The sequence below is a fragment of the Culex pipiens genome, chromosome 2 (assembly GCF_016801865.2).
Source record: "Culex pipiens pallens isolate TS chromosome 2, TS_CPP_V2, whole genome shotgun sequence".
Lineage (NCBI taxonomy): Eukaryota > Metazoa > Arthropoda > Insecta > Diptera > Culicidae > Culex > Culex pipiens.
In genome coordinates, this window is record NC_068938.1 from 142,786,267 (window position 1) to 142,801,565 (window position 15,299).

The window sequence follows — 15,299 nt, forward strand, 5'->3', positions numbered from 1 at the left end:
ATGAAAATTATGGGGAAATCAAAAATAATTCAAAAATTTTCGAGCTTAACGAAAAACATAATGAGCAAATTAAAATTATAAAAAATGAAGATAAAAAACAATGTCAAAAACTAGATTACCAACAAAACAAATTTAAAAATTATTTCATTGAAAACGAGAAAAATATTTTTTTAAATAAAAATGATCACTTCTACCAACAATTTATAGAATACTTAGATGATCTAAGTAATCAGTATTCTTACTGATAAACAAAAAAAAAACACACACACACACAATCATGATAGACATATCTTAACCATCAATTATGTTGATAGCTGGCCAATATCAATTATCAATGAATGTTAAAGATTTACTCTACCTTGATCATAAGAACAAAACATTTTAAATCATATATATTTTTCCGGAGAATACATCTGATTTAGATATAAGTTCAGCAAAAGTATAATAAAAATTCTTTCTAGCAAAAATCTAAGAAAAGCATTCAGCGTGCACAAAAATGAACCAAAGCAAAATTTTTTGCTGAATACAAAATCATTTTCAAAACAAATTATTCGTAAAAAATAAAAATAAATGGTTCAGAACATATAACAGATTGAACAAAGAAAAATGCAATGCAAAAAGCTAAAAGTAAATCAATTCATTATACATAGTATACGAATATTACAAATAATTCAAAAACTAGCAAAATAGTTTCCTAATTTAAAATCATAGTATGTCGAAAAAAAAAACAGGCGAGATATCAAAGATATCGAAATCAAACTTTTAACACTTCAAATTAAATCAATCTATATTGTAAATATGATTTAAGTTTGATTGATTTAATTTGGTTTGTAAAAATCAATTTCATATATTAATTTTAAAACATAAATTTAAAACCATCATATATTGAATAAATTTCTATTAAGAACACTGCAACATAATGTAATGTACTAATCAAAAAATTCACACAAGATTGATTCATATTTTCCACTTTCAAATCAGACACAAGAAATAATCTTAAAGTTAAAAAAGTTTTCAAACGAACAATATACATGGAAATATTTTCAAATAGGTTTACTAATTGCTGTCATAACACAAACATCATAATTTCACTTCATTTAGTATAATAACTAGTTTGACGTATTTTTTATAGCAATTTCTCTTATTTTACTTATTTTACTGTAAGTTAGTGCATAACAAAATAAGGAGATTACAAATTGTGACTTTATACTCAATAAACATGACTTGAATGATAGTATTAAAAAAGGAACAACAAACAATTTCGTAGATACTTATGAATATATAGATCCCTTAAAAATAACGTTACCAAAAATGTATAAAAAGGGAAAAATCAGTTATTATCCATGAAAATATAAACATTATAGATGTACCAACTGAATTACAAAAAAAAATGTTCAAAAATAATTATTTACAAAAATACATGCATTATAAAAACAATTCAACATACAACATAATTATAAAATGAATACATACACTAAAAACACACATATAAACACAAAAACAAACATCTCAATTATCACTAAACATAGTTTTGAAATTTTATAAAATACATTTGTAGTTAAGTAAAATAAATACAAAGTAAATAAGTAAAATCTGCATAAGACAAAACTTATTTTTGTAGGGGGAAGGAGACCCCCACGTTCCAACCTTCAGACCAAACAATTCTAATTGTTTCGCCATCTTCATCTTCATCTAATCGTCGCCGAGATCGTGGTCGTCATCAAAAGATTCACGAAAACGAAACCGTTAACAATCGAAATGGTTCCAAAACAACAACATCAAGACATCTTCAGCACCATCATCACAAAGTATATTTACACATTTTCAACGCCTACAGTCATCCTGCACATTTCACATTTCAAATATATTTTATTGAAATCTTTCAAATTTTAGGAAATGTAATCAATGTAACTAGCATAATTTTCGCGTCTTTCAATTGTAAAACATTATTTTTGCTGTCTAGGAAAAAACATATTAAATTAAAAGGAAAATTAATAATAGCACAGTAAACAAAAATATGAAACGAATCCATTCAAAATCAGTAAACATAAAAATATTATTATTTAGCCATAAGAATTATCACTGATTTACTACTTTTATTGTATCCTACTAATCCCGAGTAAACCGCGGGTAATCGGTTCCATCAACTAACATTAGTTTAAGTAAATTTTGTAAACAATATGTACCAAACAAAACAATACCGTATTTCAGAAAAAATCAAAAACATCATGAAAACTTATGAAACAAATGACAACAATCTACATAAAACAAAACCTCTACAAATTCAGACAACACATCTATAAATGTCACATAAATAGGTTTCAAAGTATTGTAGCACTATTGACAACATTAAATGATAAGATAAAAAAAGATCTCTTAGATAATAAAAAACTTTTTCCGAGGGGGATAGTGATGTTGTGGCCTGAACCACAACACGCCCTTTTTCCCATATTTACCATCTCTGTTTGGCGATATAAGACAATAAAACTTATGTACGTCAACAGGTAAACGCAATGACTAAATCTAAGAGATAAAATGAAGTCGATAGGTAGTCAATTATAATACTAGGGAGGTAGTTGATCTACTGACATGGAAATACTTAATAAAGGTGAGCTCGTCCTTGGACGAGCAGAGTTGAAGTACAACGGAACAAGTGTACATTGTTTTATATTAAAGAAAGTCCGCGATAATAAATATTTAACAAGTGACGGTCGCTGCAGAAATCATCAAAAGATAGTTTTTTTCTATCACTCATTTACAACACTGATCATCCTCGATTTAAAAAAAAATATTTTGTGAATCATTTGTTTATTTTTATAAAGACTGATTCCTTTTTTTCGCAATGAATCAAAATTATGAGGGCTTCCATTTTTGAAGATTTCATATTTGTTGAATTTATTTAGAAAATGTTAGTTTTTTCGCTGTTTGGTTTTTCGCATCGGCAGTAGAGTGACAAGAACAAATGAAAATTTTGAATTTTTTTAAGAGATACCTCCTGGATCGATTCTTTTAGTAAACAGAAGTAACTGTACCAATTTTGAGCTAAATCGGTGAAGGTTTAAGGGTCGATTGGGAGTCTTAAGATAGATCAAGGATCCGTCTGGTGCTTGCTTCTATGTTAAGGCGGGGCCGGACAATCCCCAACGACCTCGGAATTGGGCCGCTAGGATCTCTGCCATTCTGAAATGGGTCGTTGGAAGCAGCGCGAGGGCTATCACCACCCATACACTCGGGACTGAGATAAGTTGTATCAGCATTCGGCATATACAAAGTCTGATACAAATTATACCTACTTTCTCATAATTTCGCTACCGGTTAGCGGGTATTGGATTGGACCACACACACACAAAAACGCCAGTTTTTGATTTTTGTATTTTTTCAAAAAGAAAAATTTGAAAATCGGGCTTCGTAATGCACATGGGAAATATCTTGTAAGTTTTCATCTCAAATTTCAGCCAGTTTGATTCATCCCATCTCGAGATATCGTAAACCAACTCGGTGTTCAGAGAAAAACGCTCACAAAGTTCGACAGTTCGCTTTGCGCTTGGCAAAATTTTGAACGTAAATCATCTCTTACTCAGTTTAATCATGAAAAATCTTCATGAAACATTCAGGAGTGATTGAAAATCATCTTTTAAGTGGATTTATTAAATTTTCTCAAATATGAAATTTTTGATTTTCTACATGTAAACCCCTTACACCTCAAGCGATTTAGCTCTAAATTGGCAAAGTTACTTATTTTTGCCTAAGGAATCGAGTCAGAAGTTATCCTTATCCCCGATGTCGTTTTTTGTTGTCAAAACTGAACATCAAAAAAAAAATCTAAGTGTAAATATGGGTATCCTGAGCCATCGCTCTGTGCTTAACTCAAACACTTAAGAGCCCTGGGCTGATGTCCTTGTAGTTAAAAGTAAGACACTAGTGGTTGGTACTAGGAATAGTATCTGACAACTATAAAGTTAATTTTGTTTTTTCAATGATTGTATAGAATGTTTTATAACAAATAATTACAATTTTCTGTACACTTTTTGAATGTTTTCAAAAAGAAATTGGTTTTCTGATTAATCATATTTTTTTCACTGCAAAGGACATTTCTTATTCAATTTCCTAATTTTTCGTAGGATATTCAGTAAAAATCATAAAATTGTACATATTATTTTGAAATCATTACAAAACAGCTTATCGATAACCCACTGAATGGCAGATTTGCGCACAATTGGCTCCAAACTAATTTTCATGAACCGCCAATAACTCTGGCTTTACTCCAATAACCCTCTTGCCTTGACTCGCACTAATTTCAACTCTCTCCCAACAGGTGAAACCTCGGACGACTCGAGCTACGTCATCGGCAACTACAAATCGGACAAGCTCACGAAAGACCTCCTCAACCTGAACGACATGATCACGCCCCGCGAGGACGATCCGCTCAAAAAGGACGCCGCCGCCGCCGGAAAGGCCCAACTCTCGAAGGCCCTGCTGGGTAAGGTGCTTTCGCCAACCAAAGAAAAGCTGGCCGCGTTCGGAACAACCCCGTCCGCGCTGGACGGAACCGGACCGATGCCGAATGGTTCGTCGGAGCAGTCCAACAATAGTCTAAACAATAACACCACCACATCGAACGGGGAGGCCGAGCAGGTTGACGAGACGGAGAAAGTCAACGGTAAAAGTGACGAGGAAGGGGACGTGCTGCGGGTGCCGCCCTCGTTGGACACGGCCATGACAAACGTGAGTGACAGTGTCATTGGTGTTGACGAAAGGGTTTTCAACTTTTGGTTGTGGAGTTTGATTTCGATTTATTTTTTCCCCTTTAGCGAGTGTGCAATTTTGTATATTTGTTTTGGTTTATAGTTTGATTTTTCTTTTCGTTTTGGTTTTGTTTGGTTTTTCTTTTCTTTTTTTATTTTAGAGAATCATTATGCGGCATAAGGAAATGAGTGAAAAAGCTAAATTAATGATTGAAAAGCTTAGAACCACTAGTATAGATAAAAGTGGTGACATGGACGCTGTAAGTTTTGGTCTTCCTTTTCTTTCTTTTAGTTTAAGTAATTGTATTTGATTTAAAAAAAGCACTAAACGACGTGCTTTAAAAACTGTTCCAACATTACTTTGTAGATGCGATTGTATATTATTCATAGAAAAATTATCGGCTTTTAAACTGTCTTGTCTCGTGGCTTAATAATCATAGTGGTATTCTCTTGTATATTTATAACATTATTATCAAACCATGAATAAAAAATAGTCTATTGACACTTCCCGTGTTCAATTTGAATTTTGACTCCTGAATTCTTATCTGTCAACATATTGAAGTTCTGAATTGTTGTTTTTGAGTTCATGCTACTGGTTTCACTTTTACAAGAATTCTTTTTCGTTGATTTTGGGGTTGTTTTTTATGAAACAATGCCGGTATATGTTTGGTCACGTTAAACAAAGTACCTAGATTAAAATTGAATTAAATTTTCACCAATATTTCATGATTCTATTAAAAACTACACAGTAGGGCGGTCCAAATCCGGGCATCCTCGGGGCTGCCCCCTGAAATCAAAGATTGGTTCATCACTAGGAAAAATTCCCAATTTGAGCTCATTCTGACCACGGGAACACCTCCCTCTAATCGCTTGAAATTTGTATGGAAAAAATCATCAAATGTATGGAGAAAAGTAACTGTTTCTTTTTTACCTGCGGATGGCGCAATAGTAATCCAATTCTTACCAAAAAAAATCCTAAATACAACATATACACTAGGGTGGTCCAAATCCGGGCTTTTTTGGGACTACCCCCTGAAATCCCAAGATTGACCCATCACTGAGCTAAATTCCAAATTTGAGCTCATTCTGACTACGGGAACCCCTCCCTCCAATCGATTAAAGTTTGTATGGGAAAAATCATCAAAATGTATGGAGAAAAGCAACTGTTTTACTTTTTTACCTGTGGAAGGCGCCATAATTATCCGATTCTTACCATTTCTCAGATGTAGAAAGAAGACACCATATTTTTAGGATTTTTACCCGTGAAGTTATTAGCGCCAAAAACTGACCATTTTTGCGCGGCCAGCTGTAAGGGGCTACCTAACAACGATGTTTATTTCCAATTTGTACACGCATGTGCTCTCTCCCAGGTTCAAACTCTCTCACTAGCTTGCTCGCCTGCCTGCCTGATTGTTTACCTACAAGCGCGCGCTGTTTCTCTGGATGGACTTTTGTTGCGTATTTCAAGTAGGTACGAAAATTTTGGTACCCTAACATGTATAGGTCATCGCTGAAATTTTCAAGTTATCGCAGTTTTAGTGAAAAAGTCGTTTTTTCCCGTTTTCTGAGATACGAGTTTTTATTTTCAAAAAATCGTATTTCAGAGTATCGAAAAGTATGGTGAGTATGGTGAAGTTATACCAATTTTTGATGTGTTATGTGAAATTTTCCGTGGAATCCGATAAAAATATTTTCAAATTTAGGCTCTTTGGTCCCGAGACCTTCAAAACTGTATTTTAAGTTTTCGTACGACCTTTTCAAATGTTGAGCTAGATTTTGGAAACTTCTTACTATTTTTCCTAAATAGCCAAACTAATCACTTTTCTTTTGCGTCCAAGACAGCTTAAGAGCGAGATTTTCACCGATGTGAAACAGGTCGTCGCGAGATGCTCCGATTTGGATGAAACTTTCAGCGTTTGTTTGTCTATACATGAGTTGAACTCATGCCAAATATGAGCCCTCTACGACAAAGGGAAGTGGGGTAAAACGGGCATTGAAGTTTGAAGTCCAAAAAACATGAAATATCTTAAAATTGCTCGCATTACCGTAAAACTTCATCTATTCCAACTCTCTTAGATGTATTCGAATGGACTTTTGAAGTAAGTAAAAAAGTAAATCTTTCCCAGTTCCTGAGGGGAACACCCTTGAAGAATATCGGGGCCGGCATTTACAAAGCGGATTCAGTGGCAGTTTCATTCTCAACTTAATGTTAACATGTTAAGGTTAATGTTAACATTCCATAGGTCGCCTCCCTAAGGTGTCGTGATAAGGTCCAGTTTGTGACGATACACTACCTTCCCTTTACTAAGCAATCGATTCCAGAAGGGAAAAGATCACCAGTTGTGTTGGTCCGAGCCGGGATTTGAACCCCGATCTACCGCTTACGAGGCGGAAGCGTTACCACTGGGCTACGTGGCTCGGAAGGGCAAAAACTAACGTTGTAAAATGTTTGTTCTAGAAAAATCGTAAAACTATGAGAAAAACCGCGATTGGCCAAAAAGTTATTACCGTAGGTTTATAGTCCATGAAATTCCCTAACTTTTGACCTATGGGAGTATGGGCGTTGGAGGCTGTTGCCAAAATTATTAAGGTTTTAAAAAAATCCATTTTTAACAATAATTTGCAAAAGCTATGAGAAAAAGTCAAACCAATCCTGGATGTCTATAGCACATTTTAAAGGGCTTCAAAATACCTTTCGAATGCATCTAAGAGAGTTAGAATTGATGAAGTTTAACGGAAATGCGAGCAATTTTAAGATTTTTCATGTTTTTTTTGGACCTCAAACTTCAATGCCCGTTTTACCCCACTTCCCTTTGTCGTAGATGGCTCATATTTGGCATGAGTTCATCTCATGTATAGACAAACAAACCCTGAAAGTTTCATCTAAATCGGAGCACCTCGATACGACCTCTAGAACAAACCGAGCAGAATCTACAAATACTGCTTCTTAAATCGGATGAAATGGCGCGGAGATATGATTTTTTGAAAAAAGTTGTTTTTGCAAAAATCGGCGAAAATTGACATTTTTCGGACCACCCTAACACGACGTAGGTCACCCTAATGGCCAATCAAAAAAATACGGGTCTAATTATTTCGGCCAAGGAACCCCCAGAAAATTTTTGAGCCCGATCGGAAAACCTTTTTTTTCGAATCATGCTGTTTTCTTGCTGAATTGCTGCATGTAAATCTGTATTTGACTGATTTTCGATCCCAAAAATCACAAAAATCTGTAAATACAGATTAAACAAAATGATTATGCTTAAAAATTTCAGCAATTTAGTGATTTCATTTATGATTAAATATGATCAAAAAGCTTAAATCTTTTGTTAAAAGTATAAAAATGTCTTCTATGGCTTCGAACTCGACATGATGCAGATAAAATACAGATTTATTTTAAGAAACTACAGATCTATCATAAAATAATCTGGTTAGAGACGATTTTAAGCTCAAAATTTACCGTGCGCAAAGCAGACTGTCAAACTTTGCTAACTTCAAATTGCTATGTCTCGCCAGTGATACAACCAAATTTCTTCAAATTTGTTTTGATAGTATATGCAAATATATATTATAATAACCGGCTCCGTGACTTAATGGTTACGGCTTCTGTCTCACAAGCAGATGGTTCAGGGATCTAATCCCGGTCGGTACCTTTGGAATTTGATATCAGGAGGATCAGGAATTCACACACACTATCAAACGTTCGTCTTGATAGTGTGCGTGTGCGCCGTGTAAAAAGTGACAATTCGTCACTTTTTAGTTTGACTTTGACCAACCAACGGGGTACAAACTAAAAAAAAAGTTTCAAACGAAAACCATCTGGGGTTGAGTGTATAGGGAAAATCGCAAAAATAAATATGAAAACATCGCTTCAGAATTTTGGCAGCTGGTGGCGCAGGTCTCGCCCAAAATTGCCCAAGTGTGAGATTCTTCTAGGAAATTAAATTTTCTACAACTTTATCGAAGGGCGCAAGAAGATCTGGTTCCGTGAGATCTGTGTTTATGTAAATATTGACTTTTGTACCATATAATTTCTAAGAATAGTATACAATCGTAGCCCACAATGCTGTGACCACTAAATGTACTCCACCCAACCCACAACCACCGCCAATAACCCCGTTTTTCGTTCCGCTTAAATCATTACTCTTCGGCACACGCTCATTTGGTCGTCGTCGTCGTTGCTGCACCAACACACTGCTCCTGCACACCAATCACGCAGAACGAACGCCACGCGCGCCTTCGCGAGCAAGCCCGCCAGCTGATTGCCAGCAAGGCGAAACCACCCCGGTTGCTCAACCTGGACTCGCCGTCTTCGCCAACCAAGCTGATCAACGCCAGCGCCCAGCGGGCGGTCAACTTCAGCCCGGAGCGGACGATCTCGCCGATCAACAACCAGCCGGAGTTTATCTTCCCAAGCGTAACGATGGCGATGCGGAACAAGGACTCTCCGGGTGGAACCGACGGTAGTGACGCCAACAGTAATCTGCTGCTGAAACGGGCAAGTCCCTCGCCGAACAAGGTTTCGCCGTCGTTGCTGGAGGCGTTGATCACCCCGAAAAATGAGGGCCGGGTAAGGTTTTTTTGTGCTGATTGATATTGCTTCGTTAACCTGTATGGTTGATACGACTTCTTCAAAACCTCTTAATCTCTTAATGTCGTGTGGCTTTCAAAATTCTAAAAAAAAACTTTCTTCTTGTAGGTGGAAAAGGTCAACTACATCCAGAGCGAGCTAAACAAGCTGGAGCGAGAGCAGGAAGCGATCGACCAGAAGGCGAATGCCCTCGAGAAGAAGCTTCGCGCTGTGATGGGAGGAACCATGAACAGTAAGTTTGATTGACTCATAACGTGCGGTGCAATCGCAGAAATTGGTGATGGTCAGCATGCTTCACGCTTGATTTGTGCTGCTGGAAATAAACATTGTTTAGGTCAGAACTTTAATTCTTTTTGTACGTTTCTTTTCAGATGTGAGTGAAACCGAGGATCAACTCATGTCCCAATGGTTCACGCTGGTGAATAAGAAGAATGCCCTATTGAGGCGGCAGATGCAGCTTAATCTACTGTAAGTCATGCAATGCTTACATCTAAAAACAAAAGAATAACAAATATCTGTTTCTTTTTAGTGAGCAAGAGAACGATCTTGAGAAAAAGTACGACATGCTGAATCTGGAGCTGCGGGCGGCCCTCTCGATCGAGGACTGGCGGAAAACGGAGGAGCAGCGCGAAAAGGAAGCGCTGCTGCTGGCGGAGCTGGTTGCGATCGTGGACAAGCGCAACGAGCTGGTGCAGAACCTGCACAGCCAGGAGCAGGCGTAAGTTGGACTTTTGTTATTATGAATTTTGGATTATCTCATTTATTTTATATCCTAGATTTTTGTGTTTGCTTCATTTTTTTTTATTTCTTCAAGTTTCTTGATTTTTTTTGTTTAACTATTTGTGTTATTATTGTGTTCTTTTATATTCTATATGATTTGCTTTTCTTTACTTTTTGAAAAAATCACTCTACTGCTTCTTCTAAATTATTCAAAATATCCTTGTAAGATTTTTTTTATTTTTCATTTTATTCCTTTTTTGCTTTTAGTTTTTTTTTTATTTCTTCTGGTTGTATTTCCTTATATTTTCGTATGTGTTTTTCCTTTATTTCGATTTCTTATACTTCCTATGGATGTTTTGTTTTATTGAGTTTTCTTTTTCTTCTTAATTGTTCTGATTTAATCTTTTCTTGCTAGTCTCATGATACTTATTGTTTTTTTTTGTTTCAAATTAATTTCATTGCATTATTTCAAATTATCGATGTCTGTTGTACTTGTTAGTTTTGAACATGTACCATCGATTTGTTTTAAAATTTCTGTAATCATATTTTTTCAATTTGTTTATGTTTTTTTTATTCTATATTCTTTAAGGTTTAGGTAAGGTATATTTTTGATTCATTAATTTGCTTAATTGAGCACTTCCATTCGAGCAGTTTTTGCTTTTTTCTACAATGTATTTCTTATGGAGCGAACTGTCAAAAACTGCTCGACTGCGGGTGCTCCATTGTTTTTTGAATTCCTCACCTCAATGAGGAAAGGCTATAAAATCACTCGAAAAATGAACTTCTTAATTCGACCTCGTAGACCCACCTTCACGTATACCTATCGACTCAGAATCAAATTCTGAACAAATGTCTGTGCGTGTGTCTGGATGTGAGTCCGTGTACCGAAAAATATGCACACGATTATCTCCGGACTGGCCGAACCGATTTGGACCGTTTTGGTTTCATTCTATCCGTCTTGGGCTCCCACAAGACCCTAGTTAATATTGTGAAGTTCAGATAAGTACCTCAAAAGTTATGCTAAAAAAAACGATTTCAGCTAAACTTCTTATGATTGTAAAAAAGGGTGGTTTTTGTAAGAAAACCTATCATGCTATATATTGTTAGAAAGGTATTTGAATGACCTTTCCAACGCGTTCAATGGATTGAAGATCAGACAACCCCATCAAAAGTTATAAGCACTTAAGTGTTATTTATACACCTTATTGAGGCCGGATCTCAAATATTTTGATGAAATGTTGTTCGGATCTATCATGCGACCCATCGTTGGATAGGCAATCAAAAGACCTTTCCAATGAGCCCAAAAGATTGAAGATCTGACAACCCTATCAAAAGTTATAAGTACTTTATTGTTTTAATACACTTTTTCAAGGCTGGTTCTCAGATATTATGATAGAAATAAGTGTTATTTATACATTCTTATAATAATTACATTTCTTTTACATGCTAAGTGGTATGGCCTAATGCTCTTCATCTTTGTTGTATTTTTCGTTTTTTTTCACATTCATTTATTTACTTCAAATTGTTTTACATTTTTGCATTGAATTGAATACATTTGGGTAAAAAAGAAAAAATCACTTTAACAACTAATCCTAACTTAAAACTAAAATAAAAATAATTCTTTGAATTATTCAAAATCAATAGAACGAGTAAACTACGAACTGTATTTCAAGATAAATCCTCCAAGCGTTCTTACTTGTTCTGCACGAGTTTTGCAACCACGCAGTGTTGTTGTCATCTCGATGAAAATGTTCAGAAGTTCTTGTGGTGAAAACAGGTCACTACTGCCTTCATCTGTTGATGCTGGTGGTTTTCCCTCGGTTGCTGACTGAAGCCTGGAGGTGTTGTATTCTCTGCAACTTTTTGCCGCTGATTCAACGGCAATGGCTGCAGATTTGGAACCACTCGAGCAGATCCTGCTCCTGGCAGGAAAATCCACATCCGTGAATGCTGGTGGTGTTTTGCGGCGATTAGGTTGGTGCTTCGTCGTCGCTTGCTGTCGAATTTTCACAAACTCAGCTCGTTTTGGGCAGCTTCGATTCTTGGTCGAATGGTCGCCGCCGCAATTGAAGCACTTGGCTTCGATGTTCTCGTTGATTGTTTCGCAAGCTTGAGTTTTGTGCTCACCTCCGCAGGTTACACAACGACTCTTGATGAAACAGTTCCTTCCACCATGTCCAAACTGCAAGCAGTTCGAACATTGCGTCACGTCACGATGCACTGAAGGGACGCACGTCTGACCCGCTGCTCTGCTGATCGCAGACTCTTTATTTCTTGTTATTTTATCATGTTCATTTGATTTGGATTTTTGTTTTCTTAAATCGTGATTTCTATTCTTCCAGCTTTACTTTAAAGGGTTTTCTCTTTATAAATTCAATGCTTTTTCGATAAATGATCGTCATTAATTCTCTTTTTTTGTAGCATTATTATCTCGTTAATATGTTGTTCGAGGAAAAAATATAATTCATCAAAATGAACAATCTTTGAAAATCTCCCTTTCTTCACCATAATGTGTGGACGTGGTTTATGGATTGCCCTTCAGTTAGAGGTGGGCAATGAAAAAGTGAGCCGTTCAAAGAGCCGGTTCACTGACAAGAGCGATTGAACCATGGCTCACAAAAAAAACGTTTCAAGATGAAATGATTTTTGAATTTTTATTTATTAAATTTTCAACAAATTGTAGTATTAAATTTGTTTTTGAGAATGAAAATGTAATATGCAAAATAATGCCAAATTTCTCAAAATTTACCAGCGGTGTTCTTATTCAAGTACTTAACGATAAACAATGGCAGGTTAAAAAGTGGCTATTTCCTGAAAATTTTGAGAGCTGATTCGATATATTTCGTTGGCAGGTCTACTGCAGCTTTCTTAACAATTTACTTTGAAAGACAACAGAAATCAACGCAATTTTGTCAAATGTATAGCAATTTTCTCAAAATTCATCGATTTAAGTTTGAGAGGTCTCTCCATTCGATTATTCAAACGTTCAGATCAGAAATCTTGACATAGAGACCACCAAGACTTATGGTTTTCAAGCAAATCTTCTCGTTTTAAGTTTTTTTTTTTCAAAATAATTAATACAAGTCCAATAAAACATCAAAAATAATCAAACCATTCCTAAAAATAGCCTTTTCATCAAAATTTCGAAAAAGAGCCGTACAAATGAGCAGCTCATCTTAATCAGCGAGTCTGAGATTTCAAAAAAAGTGTCCACGTGATTTATGGATGGTCCCTTCTCTTGTTTTTTTTCTTAAAATCATTCATTCATTCTTTACATTTTACATGTTTTATTTCAAGTACATTCTATTGTGTTAAACTTTTCAACGTTTTCCGTCTTCTTGCAATCTCTTTCCAGCATCGAGGACGATGACGAGATCGAGCGGAAGCTGGAAACGGTCGACATCAACCACAAGGACGAAAAGTGTGTCATCCAGTAGATGAAGGCTAGGGCGCCCTCTTTTTTGCTGTCACATCACATCACCCCTTTACCCCGAATACTCAGACATCAACCGGCGTGGCGGTCCCCTGAAAAGGTAATTGTTTTCTGATCCAAATTCTAAAGCATGATGAATTTTGAATCCGTTGGATTGGGGACAAAGAAAAAACGAGAGATTGAGCTAGAAAAATCCACACAAACAACAATCATCACTTACAAACATTACATTACTCGTCGTCGTCGTCGAAGCTTTAGTTCTGTCTCAATTCCGTCCGAGAAAAAAAGGAGTTTGATTTCTTTGGTAAAGATAACTTTACGATTGCTTTAGATGTTGTTTCGTGGATGTACCAAAATAAGGAAAGAAAGAATGAACAAGTGAGCAAAGCTACTTTTTTCAGAGATACAAAGAAACATTATTGGGATTTCATTAAGTTTTGTTCTGACAGACAGAATTGGTTGTAAATATTCGTTAAGGTAAGCAAACCTAAGCCTGGGAGGTTCGACCGGGAGTGCCCTCGGATCGCGGGAGGGTCGAATCTGTCTCTCACTTTTAAATCGCCTAGAGCTGTAACTATTTATTAGCTTGTTTTTAATCAGTCCAACTATTTTAACACTCATTTTTATTTAAATTTAAGCGCTTATGCTTTAATATAAGAGCTGGTAAAAACTTTGAATTGAACAAAGAGGGCTAAAACACACAATAATGCTAAGAGGAAACTATCACGTGATAATTATGAAAAATCCAAAAAATAACTAAGTTTTAAGCTTGTACTTGTTTTGTATCAGGGGGACAATACCAATATTTTTTGCAACTAAGGAGTGACACGACCGCGATACATTACCCCGCACTCTTACTCTACACACCACATTGAGAACATGAACACATGAATTCGAATTGTAGATAAGATCGAAAGGAAAGCTAAAGAGCATATACTTAAACAAGGTTCGGGTTCGGGCTTTACGCGCAATAGAAAGAGAGTTTCAGGCTTGATGCAGAGAGAAAGAGAGAGAATGTTTTTTTTTTCTTCGAGGATGATGGAAGCAGGATCGAAATAAACAAAATATATTATTCTAGTCATTCGAGCGTAGCGTAGTTAATGGGAAACTATTTTAAATTGTAAAAATAGTATTATTAATTTAATCATACACACTGCAAACTCACAACACAAGAGAAGAACAGGAATGTGGTGACACACTCATCGAGGATTTTCGAGTGGGGTAACGCATTGAAATAATGTTGGTAAATTTGAAGAACAGAAAGTATTTTTTGTTCATACCAAAATTTGAAATATTCAGCAACAAGAAGTCTGTTAAGAACACATTTTCGGTCTTGGGCAAATTTGTAGAGGCAGGTCAAGGGTGTATGATACTGATGATTTCTTTTCGGTTGACGCCCAGGCGAGGAACATCCCGGAAGGAGCCCAACTACATCCGTAGTGCTGTTAGATCATCTTGGTCAAAACAGTTTGGCTCTGGTTCCTTGCATGTGTCCTATTTTCTTACCTCCACGTTGGCTTGGTTTAGTCATCATGATGACAAGGTGTAACCTAGCTGGTGGCCTGTGGAAACGGCTCGTAAACCTTTGACCAGCGAGGGTCAGAGTCGAGACGGCAAGAAGAAAGGGGCGCGTCAATGTGGGAAAGGGAAGTAATTTGTGATTGTAGACGGTATAGTTTTGATTCGCAGTATGTTGCGTCAACTGTTGTGGATGTAGCTGAACGTCGCAGTAAGGGTTTTCTCTTCATTTCCTTTTCAACTACCATCAATCTCCTGTTTTTATTTTGCTGTACTGATTCGCACTTCTTCACAG

At 36.1% G+C, this 15,299-nt stretch overlaps 1 protein-coding gene across 3 annotated transcripts in view; it reads left to right on the forward strand.

Moving 5' to 3' along the window:
• Positions 1-14,660, forward strand: part of LOC120417981 (EH domain-binding protein 1) — a 62,945-nt gene extending 48,285 nt beyond the window's left edge. The window contains exons 5-11 of one of the 3 annotated variants that reach the window (XM_039580221.2): positions 4,316-4,725; positions 4,907-5,005; positions 8,962-9,312; positions 9,442-9,565; positions 9,705-9,801; positions 9,863-10,051; positions 13,409-14,515. In XM_039580221.2, the coding sequence (XP_039436155.1) occupies positions 4,316-4,725; positions 4,907-5,005; positions 8,962-9,312; positions 9,442-9,565; positions 9,705-9,801; positions 9,863-10,051; positions 13,409-13,490 (1,352 nt within the window). In that variant the 3' untranslated portion in view covers positions 13,491-14,515. Of the gene's footprint in view, positions 1-4,315; positions 4,726-4,906; positions 5,006-8,961; positions 9,313-9,441; positions 9,566-9,704; positions 9,802-9,862; positions 10,052-13,408 lie in introns of all 3 variants that reach the window. The other 2 variants (XM_039580223.2, XM_039580222.2) reach the window with 2 other exon arrangements.
• Positions 14,661-15,299: the final 639 nt, after the last annotated feature.